Genomic DNA, 14,526 nt, shown 5'->3' on the forward strand with positions numbered 1-14,526 from the left:
ACTCAAGCCTGTACACCCCACGCATCAGGAACTACCAGGGACACATACATTCCCCATGCATTCCTATGGGCGGGCAGGCCTAGCTCAGCACATGCACTCAGAGTGCGCACGCACTTTCCACTAGGACACAGTGAAAGTGCGCAGAATCCAAAAATCACCATCACCAGGTCACCATTTAAAGGCAAAAAGTCTAGGGGTGAACCTGCCCTTAGGCCCAAGTCCAACACAACCCCCTTCCAGCCAAAATGCAGGGTAGACCAATCACCACCGTAATGGACTTCCCTGCTTGGGGCGATAGAACACGGACGCGGGCCCGCAACTGCAGGGACACCCTCCTGTTCTACGCCACGGTGATCCCATGGGATTCCTTCTCAACACACTGTCTGGACCAACTGGGCTACCCCACTGGTACTCCCAAGTTGTCCGCGGCCAGGACCAGGCCCAGGGCCACCCAGGTGCCACTGGTCCATGCCTATTCGCAGAGCGGGGGGTAGTAACCCCTGGCCCATAAGATCCATTCTCCACTCTTCCTGTCTGCAAGACAGGACTAGACTGCCACTGGATCTCCAGCCTAGGGTCTACAACCTCAGGTGGACCAGGAGTCTCGGGGAAGGCTCTCCTCCCCCTACCTCTTCTTCTAGGGTTCCTCCTCCTCCGGCGAGGGGTACACCTAGAACGCCATTCCAACCCAGGGCTTATCCACTCAGGTTGCACCGGGGTCAGAGGTGGGCTCTCCCACCCTCTGCACCCCCTTCTAGAGGTCTGCCCTCTCCCACCTGGAGAAGTTCCCCTGGAAGAAGAACCGGTCAGGACACTGGTTACAGTCGTCCTACCCTCCAGGTCAGGCTGATCCTGAACCTGGCCTTCCAACCTCCGGTCTAGAACCTTCGGTGGAACAATTGCCTGGCACTCCAGGACTTCTGGGGACTTACACTCCAACCCCCTGAGGCTAACAAATGAGACATATGTTGTGTGACTGTCTGTCTGGCGCAGATCTCCCGTCCCCTGTCCACCTGACAGTGCGTGACGATCCCCCAGACCAGAAGTGGCGCCACCCGGGTCCCCCCAAGAAGATCTAGCCCAACTGGCTAGTCCCTGGTCCACTGGTGCTTCCACTGGGAAACTCATCCCCCAATCACTCCTCACACTGGACTCCTGTACCCTCCCTACCGGAGCGGTACTGCCAGACTCTAGAACCACAGGAGCTCTGGTTACAGACGCTCCAGGTCCTCTACTCACTAGGAGATCTTCCTCAAATGGACTAACAGGACAGCCTAGGTCCCCAACCTGGTGTTCCCTACAGAAACCATCCAAGTCCTGAGGCAGGGCTTCGGGCGTCTGGGGAACCTCAGTCTCCCCCTCACTCCTGCTCCACTGAGCCAGGCAGTGAGCCCCTACACCCTCCTCGCTATCCTGGGACCTAGCTGGGCTACACTGATCCTCTTCCACCACGCTGGGCTGGAAGATACCTGAACCACTACTTTTGGAGTCACTCCCTAATGACTCTAGAGAACCTCTAGCACTTTCCAATCTGTCTGCTTCCTTTGCCAACTCCCAAGGATCAAAGGTCTCCAACCTCAACAGGTGTTGCCGCAACTCCGGCCAACAACAACTGAGCACCTGCTCCTTGAGAATAAGATCAAACAGCTTGTCAAAATCAGGTTCCGTGGGAACCTCTAACCACTCAATCAGTGCACACTGACAGTCCCCTGCAAACTCCTCCCAAGACTGGTGAGACAGTTTCCTACTGTCCCTGAACTTCAACCTATACTCCTCCTCTGGGGAAACATGTATCAGACTGTGGGAACTGGGGGTGGGACTTCTTGCACTGGGCTCTATATAGCTGCCACCACTGGACTCAACCCTCCCCGGGGAATCCAGAAAATTAAAACTGCGCGCAGGGGATAGTCTATCCTCCAGAGCTACTTTGCCTCTGGTGGAGGCCCTCTCAGCCTCCTCTATCCTTTCCTGCGCTAAGACCCTCTCGGTCTCTAGCTGTTGCTTCCTAAGCTCCAGCTGCGCCATAGCCTGGGCATGCTCTAACCTGAGCTTCTCTAAGGCAAGCTGGTGCTCCCTTTCTCTCCTCCTATCTTCCAGCTCCTCTGGGGACAGGGAAAGGGATGAGGCGCTGCCTCCTAAACTGGACCCAGCAAGGGACTCCCTATCTATGGGGTCCTCCCTCTCTACTGGCATCCAGGTGCTGACATCTTCTCCCTCCTCTTCTGAATCTTCAGGGCTCCCCACAGACCCATCACCCTCATGGTGTGAGGCCCAGACCCTTTCCTCACTGCGCTCACGATCCCATTGACCCTCTTGCCATCTGACCAGGCGGTCCCTAAGTTCGTACCAGTTTGACTCACCCCTCCCTATGTCTCTCTCGTCACAGAACCTTACCAGCTCCCACGTACTGTAGGTATCTAGATCACTGAAATCAAAGACAAGCTCCATCTTGGCAGGACGTTCTAGAGACAAGATTACACAGGGAACCTAGGGGTCTGAGCTAACACAGGAGTACACAATTCACAAGGTATCAGCAAGCTCTCTACCCTAGAGAACTCACACTCACTTGCCTAGTGCCACACACCATTCATCCACACACAACCCTCCCCTCGGACTGGTAAGGCAGTTTCTACCACCCCTGATTCCTCAACCTGACCACAAGTGACACAGGTACCGACTCTGGGCGCAGGGTGGGGGACAAATGTACTGACACAATTGCACAATGATACCTTTAGGAGAAGAAAATATGAAACTTCAAAAAAACAATCACCTAAAATGTGGTCATCTAAAATGCAGAGCTTTGTAGTGTGGCCAGTTACTACTGTGGTACAACGCAAACACAAATTCTTATCCTCACCGCTTGCCGCCAATGTTGGAAATGGGATCCCTGGCTGGCCAGGGCTTTCGCCAAAGTCAGTCAGAGACCACCACTCCCATGTCAGGGCAAGGGAGTTACACGCCAAGATAACCCCTGCTCACCCTCTAGGTAACGTGGCGCGAGCAGCAAGGCTAAACTTGGAGGCGATGTAAGTTAAGTATCTGCGCACGCACCCCAGCAACAACACCCAGGACCCACCACAAAGGAAACTCCACACAAGGTAATATAAAAATAGCCTTTGTATTACACCAAAACACATTAGATAAAACACACACTTTAAAATGTGCCAGAGGCACGGGCAGAATTTACAGGGGATATTTACAAGACAGGGCCACCTGGACCACTGTCAGGAATCAGAAGTAACACTTTCAGAAATAGCACTTAGAATGTAAATCACTGTAGCACAAAATATAAAAATAGAGCACACAACCAGTAGCTACTGGTAACCAGGACCTCACTAGCACCACCTGTACTAGGGAGAAAACAACCACCTAAGTATCACAATACCTGTAGGGGTGTAAGAACATAACACATGATGCAATGCATAACATTCATTCAGAGGTGTAAGGAAGGAAGGCACATGACGCATAAAAACAATACATTCAGAGGTGTAAGAACAATTGCGCCAACCTCACACAAGTCACCACCTGTGACTGTCCCTAGGCCAGGAACACCAGAACTGTCCCAATGTCAGGGCCTAAACGTAGCAGTTGCCCACAAAGTGCTGGGCAACTGTTGCAACAATGTTTGAGCCTGCCAGGGCTCAAGAACAACAATGGGGCCAATGGGGGAGCCTCGCTGGGCTCTTAAAGATACTTGTGGCGCTTGAGCCCCTCGTGGGCTCTCAAAGCCAATGGCACCCTCAGAGCCTCTCTGGGCTCTTCAACACAACTTTGGCGCCTGGAGCCTCTTTCCGGGCCCTAAGAAATGAATGTGGCCCTCCATAGCCTCACTGGGCTCTAAACAAATGGACTGCCCCTGAGCCTCTCTGGGCTCCTTAACACTGGGGCGCCTTGAGCCTCTCAGGGCTCTAAATTAATATGCCCCCGGGATGCTGGAGCGGCCCTCTGCCAACTGGGGCCGCTCAACAGGGAAAGGAAACTGCCCCCGGAGCCTCGTGGCTCCAACAAACAAATGCTGCCTTGGTTGGAGTCCCTCCCGGACTCGAGACAGCAAAATACCCAGCGGGAGTCCCCCAGCCCTTCTACACCGGGCTATCCTCGGGGGACTCTGCAGGCGTTGGGGTCCTTCTCGGCGGGGCTCTTCTTCTCCCCGGGGCTCTCCCTTCACATGGGAGCCCCGGCAGGCAGCAGCTTCCGCCTGCCTCTCTGTCCTGCCCCCGGCCTGCCTGACTTCCGGGTCGCGGCTGCGGGGGCGGGACTTCCGTCGGGCCGCGCTCTGATTGGCCGGCCTGACAACCACTTCCGGGTCATCGCAGGCAGCGCGGCGGCCCGGTGGTGGACACAGGATCGAACGCCGGGTGGGCACCGGCCCTCCTTGCAAACAGGTAGATCGAGGTGGGCACTCGATCGGGGGGCGCAAAAACGGCACCAGGTCCCTGGCGAGGTGGGCACTCGCCGGGGATACCAAAAATCGGCCAAATAAGCGGAGTGGGCTCCCGCGCCGAAAATAGGCAAAACAGGGGGATCCCCACGCCGGGGAATCCCTCGAGGGCGGCAATCCAGCGGCCCAATGCTGGGTGGGCACCGGCAGAGATCAACAGCGCTCCCAAGCGCTAGGACAAAACGAAAGCACTCTCAAGCGCTGTAAGCAAATTAAAGCGCTCTTAAGCGCTGGGTGCGCTAAAAAGGCAATCAAAAGCGCTCCCAGGCGCTAGGGGCCAACAAGCCCAGCAAAAGTCCTCCTTGGCAGGCAGGGGGGGCAAGGCTGGGCCAGGGGCCAGCTCACTGGCCCTCCAGGCAGGGAGGCAGTCCAAGTGGCGGTTCCTCCTGGCCCCAGCAGCAGCAGCAGCCCCCTCAAGTAGGATCAAGAAAGAACAACTTCTGTGGGGACACAGCCCCATTTTTATACAGTACATTCCTTTGTCTGAAGGTGCAGGGTGGGGGCGGAACCAGTCGCAGCTGGTTCTTGAGTACTCTGTTTACCTCAACCACCCTCTCTATTCACTGGCAGGGCTAGGGTCGTTAGACACACCACAGGGGGGCGGAGCCAGCATTGTGTGGGGAAAACCCAGCCCATCCAGAACACAGGTACACTCCTCCCACACATCACTCATGCTAATCTCACACTCACCACCGGGCAGACCCATCCAGACTTCCTGGAGCCTGGCATGCCAGCCAGCTCCAGCCAATCACGCTCCAGCACCCTCACTGCACACGTACAGCCATGTCTAGGAATGATACTTCCCCACTAGACACATACAAGCCGCACATACCGTTGCGCAGCATTCATTCTCACGAGTTCACACATACCAGACTCAAGCCTGTACACCCCACGCATCAGGAACTACCAGGGACACATACATTCCCCATGCACTCCTATGGGCGGGCAGGCCTAGCTCAGCACATGCACTCAGAGTGCGCACGCACTTTCCACTGGGACACAGTGAAAGTGCGCAGAATCCAAAAAATCACCATCACCAGGTCACCATTTAAAGGCAAAAAGTCTAGGGGTGAACCTGCCCTAAGGCCCAAGTCCAACACTTTTAAAAAATGTAAGTTTTTAGTCCCTAACAGTCTGATGTGCGCTTTTGGAAAAGCAGTTTATGTGGACTCCCAAGGTCGGAATTCTTTCAGCATAAATGCTAGAGATTTCACACAGTCAGTGATAGAGACCTTCCTTTCAAACATGTCAAGTGAGTTGAGCCAGGTCTGCAAAGTGATAGAACATAGAGTGGGGAGAGGAGCTTAGAAGAAACTCCATATTAATCTGATGCACGTTTATGTAATTGGTACAGATCAAAGATAGGCTTTTGGTGAGTATCGGGGTAAAGGACGCAATGACTTTCAGAAAAAAGCCTGATGGGTGTCTCCACAGATGTAAAAATAAAGGTTGGTATGTTTCTGGAGTCATTTGATAGAGATATCCTAGCCGTTGAATGGGTGGAGAGGACCTCCAACACATGCTTTGGACCTGCTCAACATTAGCATTATACTGGACTGGTATATTTAGCTGTATTAACCCCTTCCATGCTCATGACGAGCTCAGATCTACCATTAGTTTAAACCGAGAAAAATCAGGAATAACAGTCCAAGTGAGGACTGAACCCTAAACTCTTTCTTCCATTTACTTCTAGATTGGGATCTGCTTGCTCCAAAACTCACAAATTTAACACAAGAAAGGCAGATAATCTTTGACTGAAATATTTCACTTCAGCTGAAATTAGTGGCATATTGTGGGTGTTAGCATGCAAATAACCAAGCTTTAGAGAATCCTTCACTTCTGCAACCCTCCAATCAGGCTGAGCTAAAATCTCTTATCCTGGAGCATTTGGACTACTGCATTGCACTTTACACAGCCCTCCCAAAGTATCCTAATGGCATGCTTCAAAGAGTGTGAACCTTGCATTCATATGTATGTTTATGAAATAGGATAGTCGACCTTATAATGGATTGCACTAATGATAAATCTTCTAAACAGGAAAAATGTTAGTTTTGCTTTTTGATAATCGATATTTACCAATGGTTCAATGTTCTGATAATAGGTTCCTGGTCATAAAACCTATTAGTCCTGATGGTGAAGAATAAAAGTTAGGTTGTTAAAAAAAAAAGGAATGCTTCATACATGTCAGATTGATAATAATTTGATGAGGAAGCCTCAAGGGTAGCTGGTTGAAATGTTAAATATCAGGAGAGTTAGCTGTTGGAATCGGAAAACAGCAAATATTATTAGCTAAAATACAGAGTTAATTGATTTTTTTTATCTTTTTGCCTGATAAATATTTGAGTTAACTGCAAAACGAGACAGATCTATTCGTTCTATGTATGCATATAAGAATCTTGATTAAAACAATATATTCAAAAAATGAAATTTTGGAATGTCTTAAGTGTGACTGAAGAGGTTCTGCTTATAGGTTAAAGAGTTTTAAAGATAAGAGAGAACCTTGTGTAAAAATGAGTTATGGTTAGAGGAAGCGTTAAGCAATTGAATTTGTTTGGGAATAGTTCATGAACTGTGTGGAGAACCAGCTAAGAACCCTAACACAATGTCCCAGGCGTTGTTTTAGGATTTGAAGTAGAGTTGAGTGATTGACAGGTCAAGAAGAAGAAGACCGAGTTACCTTTGTCCATTTGTGGACTTCAATCTCCATACTGCACCCAGAGCTAACATCTGGATGGAACTATTAAGAAGCTCATTTTCCGTAATGAATTTCTTTAGTTGGGATTCCTCAGAACTTCCCAAGGCTTTGGCTGAGAAGGGAAGGGTACAAATAGTGTATACAGTGTTGAGCTCTTCCAGATATGTAGCAAGTCTTTTTAGGCAGAGGGGTGCTACGTGTGTTTTTATTGACATGCAAGGACTACCCAAGCATTGGAGGGATGTTAAGAAGATTAGTCAAGTGTGAGGCATCAGAGATTACAATATTTGTCAGGAAGTTAGCGCGTATTATTAGGTCCAGGAAGTGGGAAGAAGGTTTGAGCTTCAAGATAGTGTAGATGAGTTCAGATTGGGTGATTTCTCTTAAAGGTGACATAATCTAGTCAATTTCAGGTGTGTGGCGCCTTGAGCTCAGTCTGTTTTTGTTTGGATGAGAGAATTGTCCACATTTTCAATTTAATCTTTTGGCACCTAGATAAAATATTTGAATCAAGAGGGGAGCCTGGCGATTTACCTTTAACAGAAAAAGAGGGGGATACGAGGAGTATGTCTAAGAAGGGACAATTAGATAAATATCTAAGTTTTCGTGATAATTGTGTAAGTTATAATTGTCAAATCAAGGCTTATTGCATAGATAAAAATAAATGTTTTCATAGGCTATCAAAGCCCAAAAATTGTGGTACGTGTATAGTGAAAAAGGCATTCACCAATTTAATTCCTGTAAAACACAATTGTAACACAACAGATTATATCATCATACAAAATACTACCCAACATCACACCACTACCCATGTTCACTGTCCATTCTTCACTGAACAACCAAAACATATCACAATATACTACCTAACAATATCACACCTACTCATATGATAGCAAACAACACAATGGCACTTCAGATTACATCCCTATACATATTAAATTAAACTAATAACCATGCTACACTTAACTATATGAAACCCAGGAGCAGAAACATAGCACCAAAGGTTACAGTATTATAATTTTTTTTAAATGCCTTCAACACCACTCTGCGCTGTTGCCAACATGCTCGCCAGTCACTTCACACCACACAATCATGATATATCATCCTATCCAGCACACTTTAAACACTATATCCTACTGCTCTCCATCTTGTCCAGCCTCCACCGCAAACCACACATCAAGTGAGCCTAATCGAAAGATAACATTCTGACCAGCACACAGAGACATATCTCCTGGTGTCAGAGGACTGCATTGATAAAGGAACAAGCTCCTCTTCTCAATGGGCCTACAAGGATGAAAACATATATAAGGACCTTGCTACTCATTCATCGAAGATAAATAGATCGATGCATATTTGACAGAATATCTGAAGAATCGACTGAGCCTATTTTTTTCTCTGATTCAGGCTAAGCCGAACCTTTCTGCATTTAGCAGTCTGCAGTGCCCTTATTTAATTATGTGGTGTCAAAGACAATGCTGTTTACGCTCAACTCTTTAAAAAAAATACATCAACAATAATAGTTTTATGAAGCAATTCAACAGTTTCTAAGCTCTCTAAATATCTGAAGTTATTATTACACAATTTGGTGGTACTCAAATTTGCCAGCCTCTAGAAGGATAGAAGGCTGAGTTGGCCTTGCTGGGATATGAACTGGGGTCCTGCAGGTCAATACATTTGTCAGCGGTTAGCATTCATTTCACTGCATCATCCTCCCAGCAAGAGGCCTACAAAACAAACATTACTCAACCTTCTACAAGTTGCAGCAGCAGGAGGCCCATCAGCCCTAGCCCAGCTCTGATCACTCACTGTTGTAGAACACCAGGTCTAATTCGTGACTTCTACGAGGGAATTTACATGTTTGATGCCCCCAAAAATTACATTTTGATACGCACAGACCCAGACCCACTAAAACCACCAGCCATCACAACCAATCACCCACCAACCAGTCACCATATCCAATAACCATCACCACCACTACAACAACCACCCGGGTGCACTAATTGTATCTGAATCATCTCCAGATTCCTGCTAGGGCTACCATTTAACTCAGTTTCAGAATACAAAGAAAGCTGTATATTGTGAAACCGAATGTAGGTTTTTAATCTGGACTGTAAAGTTATTTAACGTTGGTAAAGCCACTGGGACTCTAATAATAACAGCACACAGTCAATGAAATCCATAGGGGACAGTACTGGCCGGCTTGCCCCTGTCATTGGACCAACTAACACTAACAATATTTTGCTATTTAGTAGTGTTGTAATTGTAACATGTTGATGTTATCCAGCTCATGCTTCTCTTTTTATGAATCTTGGAAGGATGGAGGGCTGGGTCTCACCTGCCAGGATTCAAATCTGTAACTTGCTTGGATACGTCTCAGCCACTAATGCTTACCTCACTGTGTAGCACATTTAGCTATCTTACTTGCATGACCATCCAATGTTCTGAGCAAACAATGAATTAATGTCAAAGAAAAACACATTCGTGAATCATAATACATGACAATGTCAAGTAACTCTATGCAATGCCTACATTTCTTCACCAGTTGAACCATATGTGAAAGTCCTGATGACCATGAAATAAGTGAGGGCGCTTAAGATGTATCTTTGAGGATACGTGTAAATTTAGATTTAAAAAATGTATTTCACGAAGAGACAGTAAGTGTTAAGTAGAATGGTGTTTTTGAATGAATAATTGCTGACGTTAATTCTCCTCCCTTGTCTTGATTTTCATGAACAGCAAACCAAATGCAACATTGCCTGTGCAGACAGCGCGGATTGTGAAGATAACTATGTCCCAATGAATCCAGGCTCCTCCTCCTCGTTCAGCATGGAGAGAGTAAACGACAATGCCCAAAATGTTTACATCCCAATGAGCCCTGGGCCACACCACTTTGACTTCCTGGGATTCTCCTCTGCGACGCTACCTGCCCGTAAAGGAAGCACCGTCTCGCTCTGCCACCGGCCTACGCGGATGAGCGAGATCCAGCCTCCACCGATAAACCGCAACCTCAAGCCAGACAGAAAAAGTAAGACCAGAGGTTTTAATGGAACTTGCAACAAATTGATAAGATGGAAGTACAGTTGTATTTCAGTTTCTGTTTTTCATTGAATTTTGTTCAAAGATTACTTGATGTACAATCTGCCTTGTACTTTGAAGCGTAAATATGCCCAGACATATCATGAGCTTGTTGGTCCATAATAGGTTCCATTTGACACCAGAGTGGCCGAGACTTGATTACGTTTTACAATTTTTTATGAAACCCAACATCAAAAGCTAGCAATAGCTGCTAGTGCTCCATGATGGGTATTCATTGACATTAGTCTCTTCTGTGCAGATCATACATTGAAACCTAGGCAGAATTGGTGGTTATTGCTCACTTTGGAAATTCAGGACACTTGGTTTGGCGACTGAGTACATGTCGAATGAAGGAACAGTTGCCTAGGACTAGGCACCAGTCTCATGAGTGAACCTAGTAGGACACTGCCACCCAGAAGTTCCTGGCCAGTGCCAGTTTCACAATGTAGTCTGACACTTTCCCCAGTAGGCTTTGAGTATTCAGATAATTTACACCTGCCTGGCAGGGCTCTTAACCGTGCATAATTTTGCTATTGTAAGATGTCTCTTGTAAGATTTGAATGTAAAACTATATTACTTACAATATATTTTTCCTGATCCTATTATTGGGCGAAGGTTACATATAGGATGTCTTTGCTGCATTGGTTTTGGTGATGAGGCAGCCACCATTCTTCCCCAGTTTGAGGTTACACTGACATAAAATGCTAGTGCTATATGAAGTTTTTATTAAAATTCATGGATGTCAATTACTGTATGCATGTGATGTGCAGAAAGAATTTATATAGCTCAAAACTAACTGTAAAGCAATAGAGGGCTGTACAGGTGCATGAGGCCAATCAAGGCTAGTACCTCATGTTGGGAGGTTCTCTTCATTGGTGTAGGATGTTCATGTGGTTACTTCCAGGTTAGGTGCTCCTTTAAGAGGAGGTCTACAGCTTCTTCCTGAAGTAGCGGAGATGCCACAACTGTTGTGTCTGAAAGTTTCAGAGTTTCAGATCCTGTGTTTGTTTCAGTATATGATTGTCTTCCATTTTTCTCCTTCTTTCACTTCTCAAGGCTGGCAATGTCTAGCCTGCTTGTGTTGTATTCACCGCCCAAGCTCTTGATCTTTTTTCTCTAGAGTGGTGGTTTGGTGGTGGCATTGGGTGACCACCTTCCTCCAGGTCATTATGAAAGCTTATTCAGTCTTGGACTTTTTGTGTGTGATAACCTAATGCACTCTGGGTGTTGAGCTTTGTTAGGATTCCCTTGAATTAATTAGACAGATGCTCCTGAAAACACTGATTTGTCAATGTAAAGTCCAGGACTGAAAAAAAAGTGTCCATAATGAACTGGAGTGAGGTGGTCACCCAAGGTGACAATCATTAACATGACAGACTATTTTGAAAGATTTCTTGGTTTGCTAAGAGAGCCATTGTAGTTCTTGTAGTATCCGGGTGAAATGCTTGTAGTTTGTACTCGATGATGAGCCTTGCTGCTGTCATCTCAGGGTCTTCTTCAGTGACTTGAGCTTGATGTCAGGGGAACTGGTGAGCAAGAGCTTGCCTCCATTTAGATTCAACAGGACCATGGATAAGATGGCATTTTTTAAGGGTGATAATTAAAATGAGTTTTAGATAAGAGCCAGACGCTTCAAAGTTTACCAATTAGTTGATTCCACAATGTTCAATATTTACAGTCAGGAGACCTATGGATGTGCAGACTACAAAGAGGCATGAGTTAGATTCTGGCTACTATCGACTAACAGCCAATGAAAATTCAGCATTTTGCTACTGCACAGCCATTCTATTTTCAATGTTCTAGGTATGTGCGTCCCAAAACAGAGTAACCTAGGTTTTGGTTTGTTGTATGCAGGGTTGCCAAATATCAGCTTGACACGAATTTTTGATGCTTGCCAAAACCTTACTCAGCTGCATTATTCCTAGGCATACAACTTAATTTTGTCCTCAACCAAATGTTGCACCAGACTTTGTTTGCATAGAAATCTCTTCAATTCCTATGACCTACCCAGACTCCTGCACAGTAAGAACATGGTTGTGGTCAAGCCTTCTAAAAGCAACCTTCCGCGATACGGAGAAAGACTGATGTAATCAAAGGAGCTGTGCTAACTATTCTACCTCTCGTGCATTAACGTCATACTTGTCATAGCCAGATGATGCATCTTCCAGTCTGTTATTGATGTAGTGTTTGGTTCCTCCTACAGCAAAGCCATCCCCGCTGGACTTGAGAAACACCGCTGTAATTGATGAACTTCCTTTCAAATCTCCAGTCACCAAATCCTGGTCTCGGCAAATGTGAGTAGATATTATAAGTGCACAATTCCTAAATGTTAAAGAGAATAATTAAAACTATTACATTAAAATGTGTTTCAATGAGAAACTGCAGTGCTTTTTTGAAATACTTTTGAATATTTAGGGCAACCTTGTGAAACTAATGGTGTTGGTTATGAGGATCCCAAACTAGACTGCTTTAGCCAAGAAGCTTCAGGTGTATTTGTAACCCAAGTTTATCTATAACTCTTTCTGGCATTGATACTTAACCCCAGTTGAATTGGTCTGGTGGTTCTGCTTTGCTATGGCCTGTGATGAAAGGTAGTTCAATGTCCATGTGTGACAAATATTTGTCTGGTTCTTGCTTAAAGATTCTGCGTTAATAAGGACACTGAAGGAACTGACGAGTAATCTTTGTTGCTCTTAGGGGAATTGTAGTATTTAAGAAGATTAGTTTGGATGGAAGGGTAGTCATTCACTGAATCAAACACACTAAGGAGTGATATCACAGTATTGTGTGAGGATGTTAAGAAGGAAAGTGTGAGAAGGATGGTTGAAAGGTTGGGCTTTGACGGTGGAAGAGTAAATGTAAGGTCACAACTTGAAGAATAAGCCTCAGAGCTAGGAGGCATGAGATGAAAGTTAGGATAGGTGCGGTAGAGAAATAGGGTCTAGACGTTGGAGTTGTGAGCTACTTGATAGTTGCTCCGGAGGTTTCAGGGGCGGTAAGAGGCGGAGGAATGACAAAGTTATAAAAGCAAAGAGAGGACTACAGATCAGAATGCAGTTCATGGCAGAAGAGTGGCCAGCAGGAGAAGAAGTAGTGGGTAGGGCAGAGAGACAGGTCTGCAGGGAGGAAATGTTAGTGTGGGATGGAGGGTGAGTGTGTGAAAGCAGTCAGATGGGGAGGGGGGTGTTATGGGGATGGAGGCATCAGAGGAAGGAGGATGGGTGAAGAGGTAGAGAGGAGGACTGAAGGCTGTGTTTAGGTATAGAAGGAGGGATAGGAAGAGTTTGCTGAGATTTCTAGAATGCTGAGATTTTGTAGCATATTTATATCTTGATGTTGACTTGGTTGACAGTATACTCTGTAGCCCTGAGGTCAGCTTTCAAGCCCGGGGTTTTTAAATGTAGTTATTTTTGAGAGGACCAGGCTGACACTTTATTGAATATTCTTTGGCGTGCATTCACTAGATCTGGTCAGGCGGAAGCTAGATGTCAGTGTCTATGGTGGAGGTTCTAACTTTGAGATGTTTAATGCTGGCTAGAGCTGCAGTGTCAAAACCCACCACACCTCTGCCACTCCCTGCCCCCCCCCCCCATACACACATCAACATCACGGAAAGTTCCATAAGAGCAGGCTTGATGGAAGTTAAGGTTCTGTGAATGGGATGATGATCTTAATTCTGGAGTGGTGGGATGTACCATACCAGGGTTCACCAGAGATCGAATGGGGAAAGTCTTGCTGTCTCAATTCAGGAGGGACCACTATTTTTGTTGATTGTTTATTGGTAATTGATCAAGCAATGTTGATCCCAGTTACCAAAATAAATTCCACTGTAGTAGGTCCGCTGGTGAACCCGGAGGAGGATAAGGCAGAGCCTTAAAAGCATTAAAAGGACTCTAGAGTAGTGAATTTATTGGGTTGAACCAGGACAGCTGAACAGCTTGAGAGTTAAGTAGATGCCACAGAAGTGGGATTGTAGGGATTGAGGCAAGAGCAACTGATACATTGCCCTGTTGTTCAAAGAGTTACAAACTAACTTGTCCAACAAACGATATGCTAATTTCAGAGACCTGGCGTGATGTTTATAACTTGCTGTCTGGTTTTATTTTGCACTGCTTGTGCCGTAATATGAAGATGTTCGACAGTGTGATGATAATTATTGAATTGGAGCTTTTACCGGTTTGAGTGGTCATTGGAAATCAGCATCAAACAGACGTTTCGATTGGTGGTCCTTTTATAATATACTATAAATAGAATTCTTGCCGCAAGGCAGCGGCTTTTTTTGGTATCAATAAGTATGGCTTTTTCCTAGTTTCGT

General features: G+C 46.2%; 1 protein-coding gene across 4 annotated transcripts in view; it reads left to right on the forward strand.

Moving 5' to 3' along the window:
• Positions 1-14,526, forward strand: part of GAB2 (GRB2 associated binding protein 2) — a 555,459-nt gene that overhangs the window by 527,069 nt on the left and 13,864 nt on the right. For all 4 annotated transcript variants that reach the window (XM_078658492.1, XM_078658493.1, XM_078658494.1 and 1 more), the window contains 2 exons: positions 9,873-10,161; positions 12,415-12,505. In XM_078658492.1, the coding sequence (XP_078514618.1) occupies positions 9,873-10,161; positions 12,415-12,505 (380 nt within the window). The remainder of the gene's footprint in view (positions 1-9,872; positions 10,162-12,414; positions 12,506-14,526) is intronic.

Source organism: Lissotriton helveticus, chromosome 8, assembly GCF_964261635.1.
Source record: "Lissotriton helveticus chromosome 8, aLisHel1.1, whole genome shotgun sequence".
NCBI lineage: Eukaryota > Metazoa > Chordata > Amphibia > Caudata > Salamandridae > Lissotriton > Lissotriton helveticus.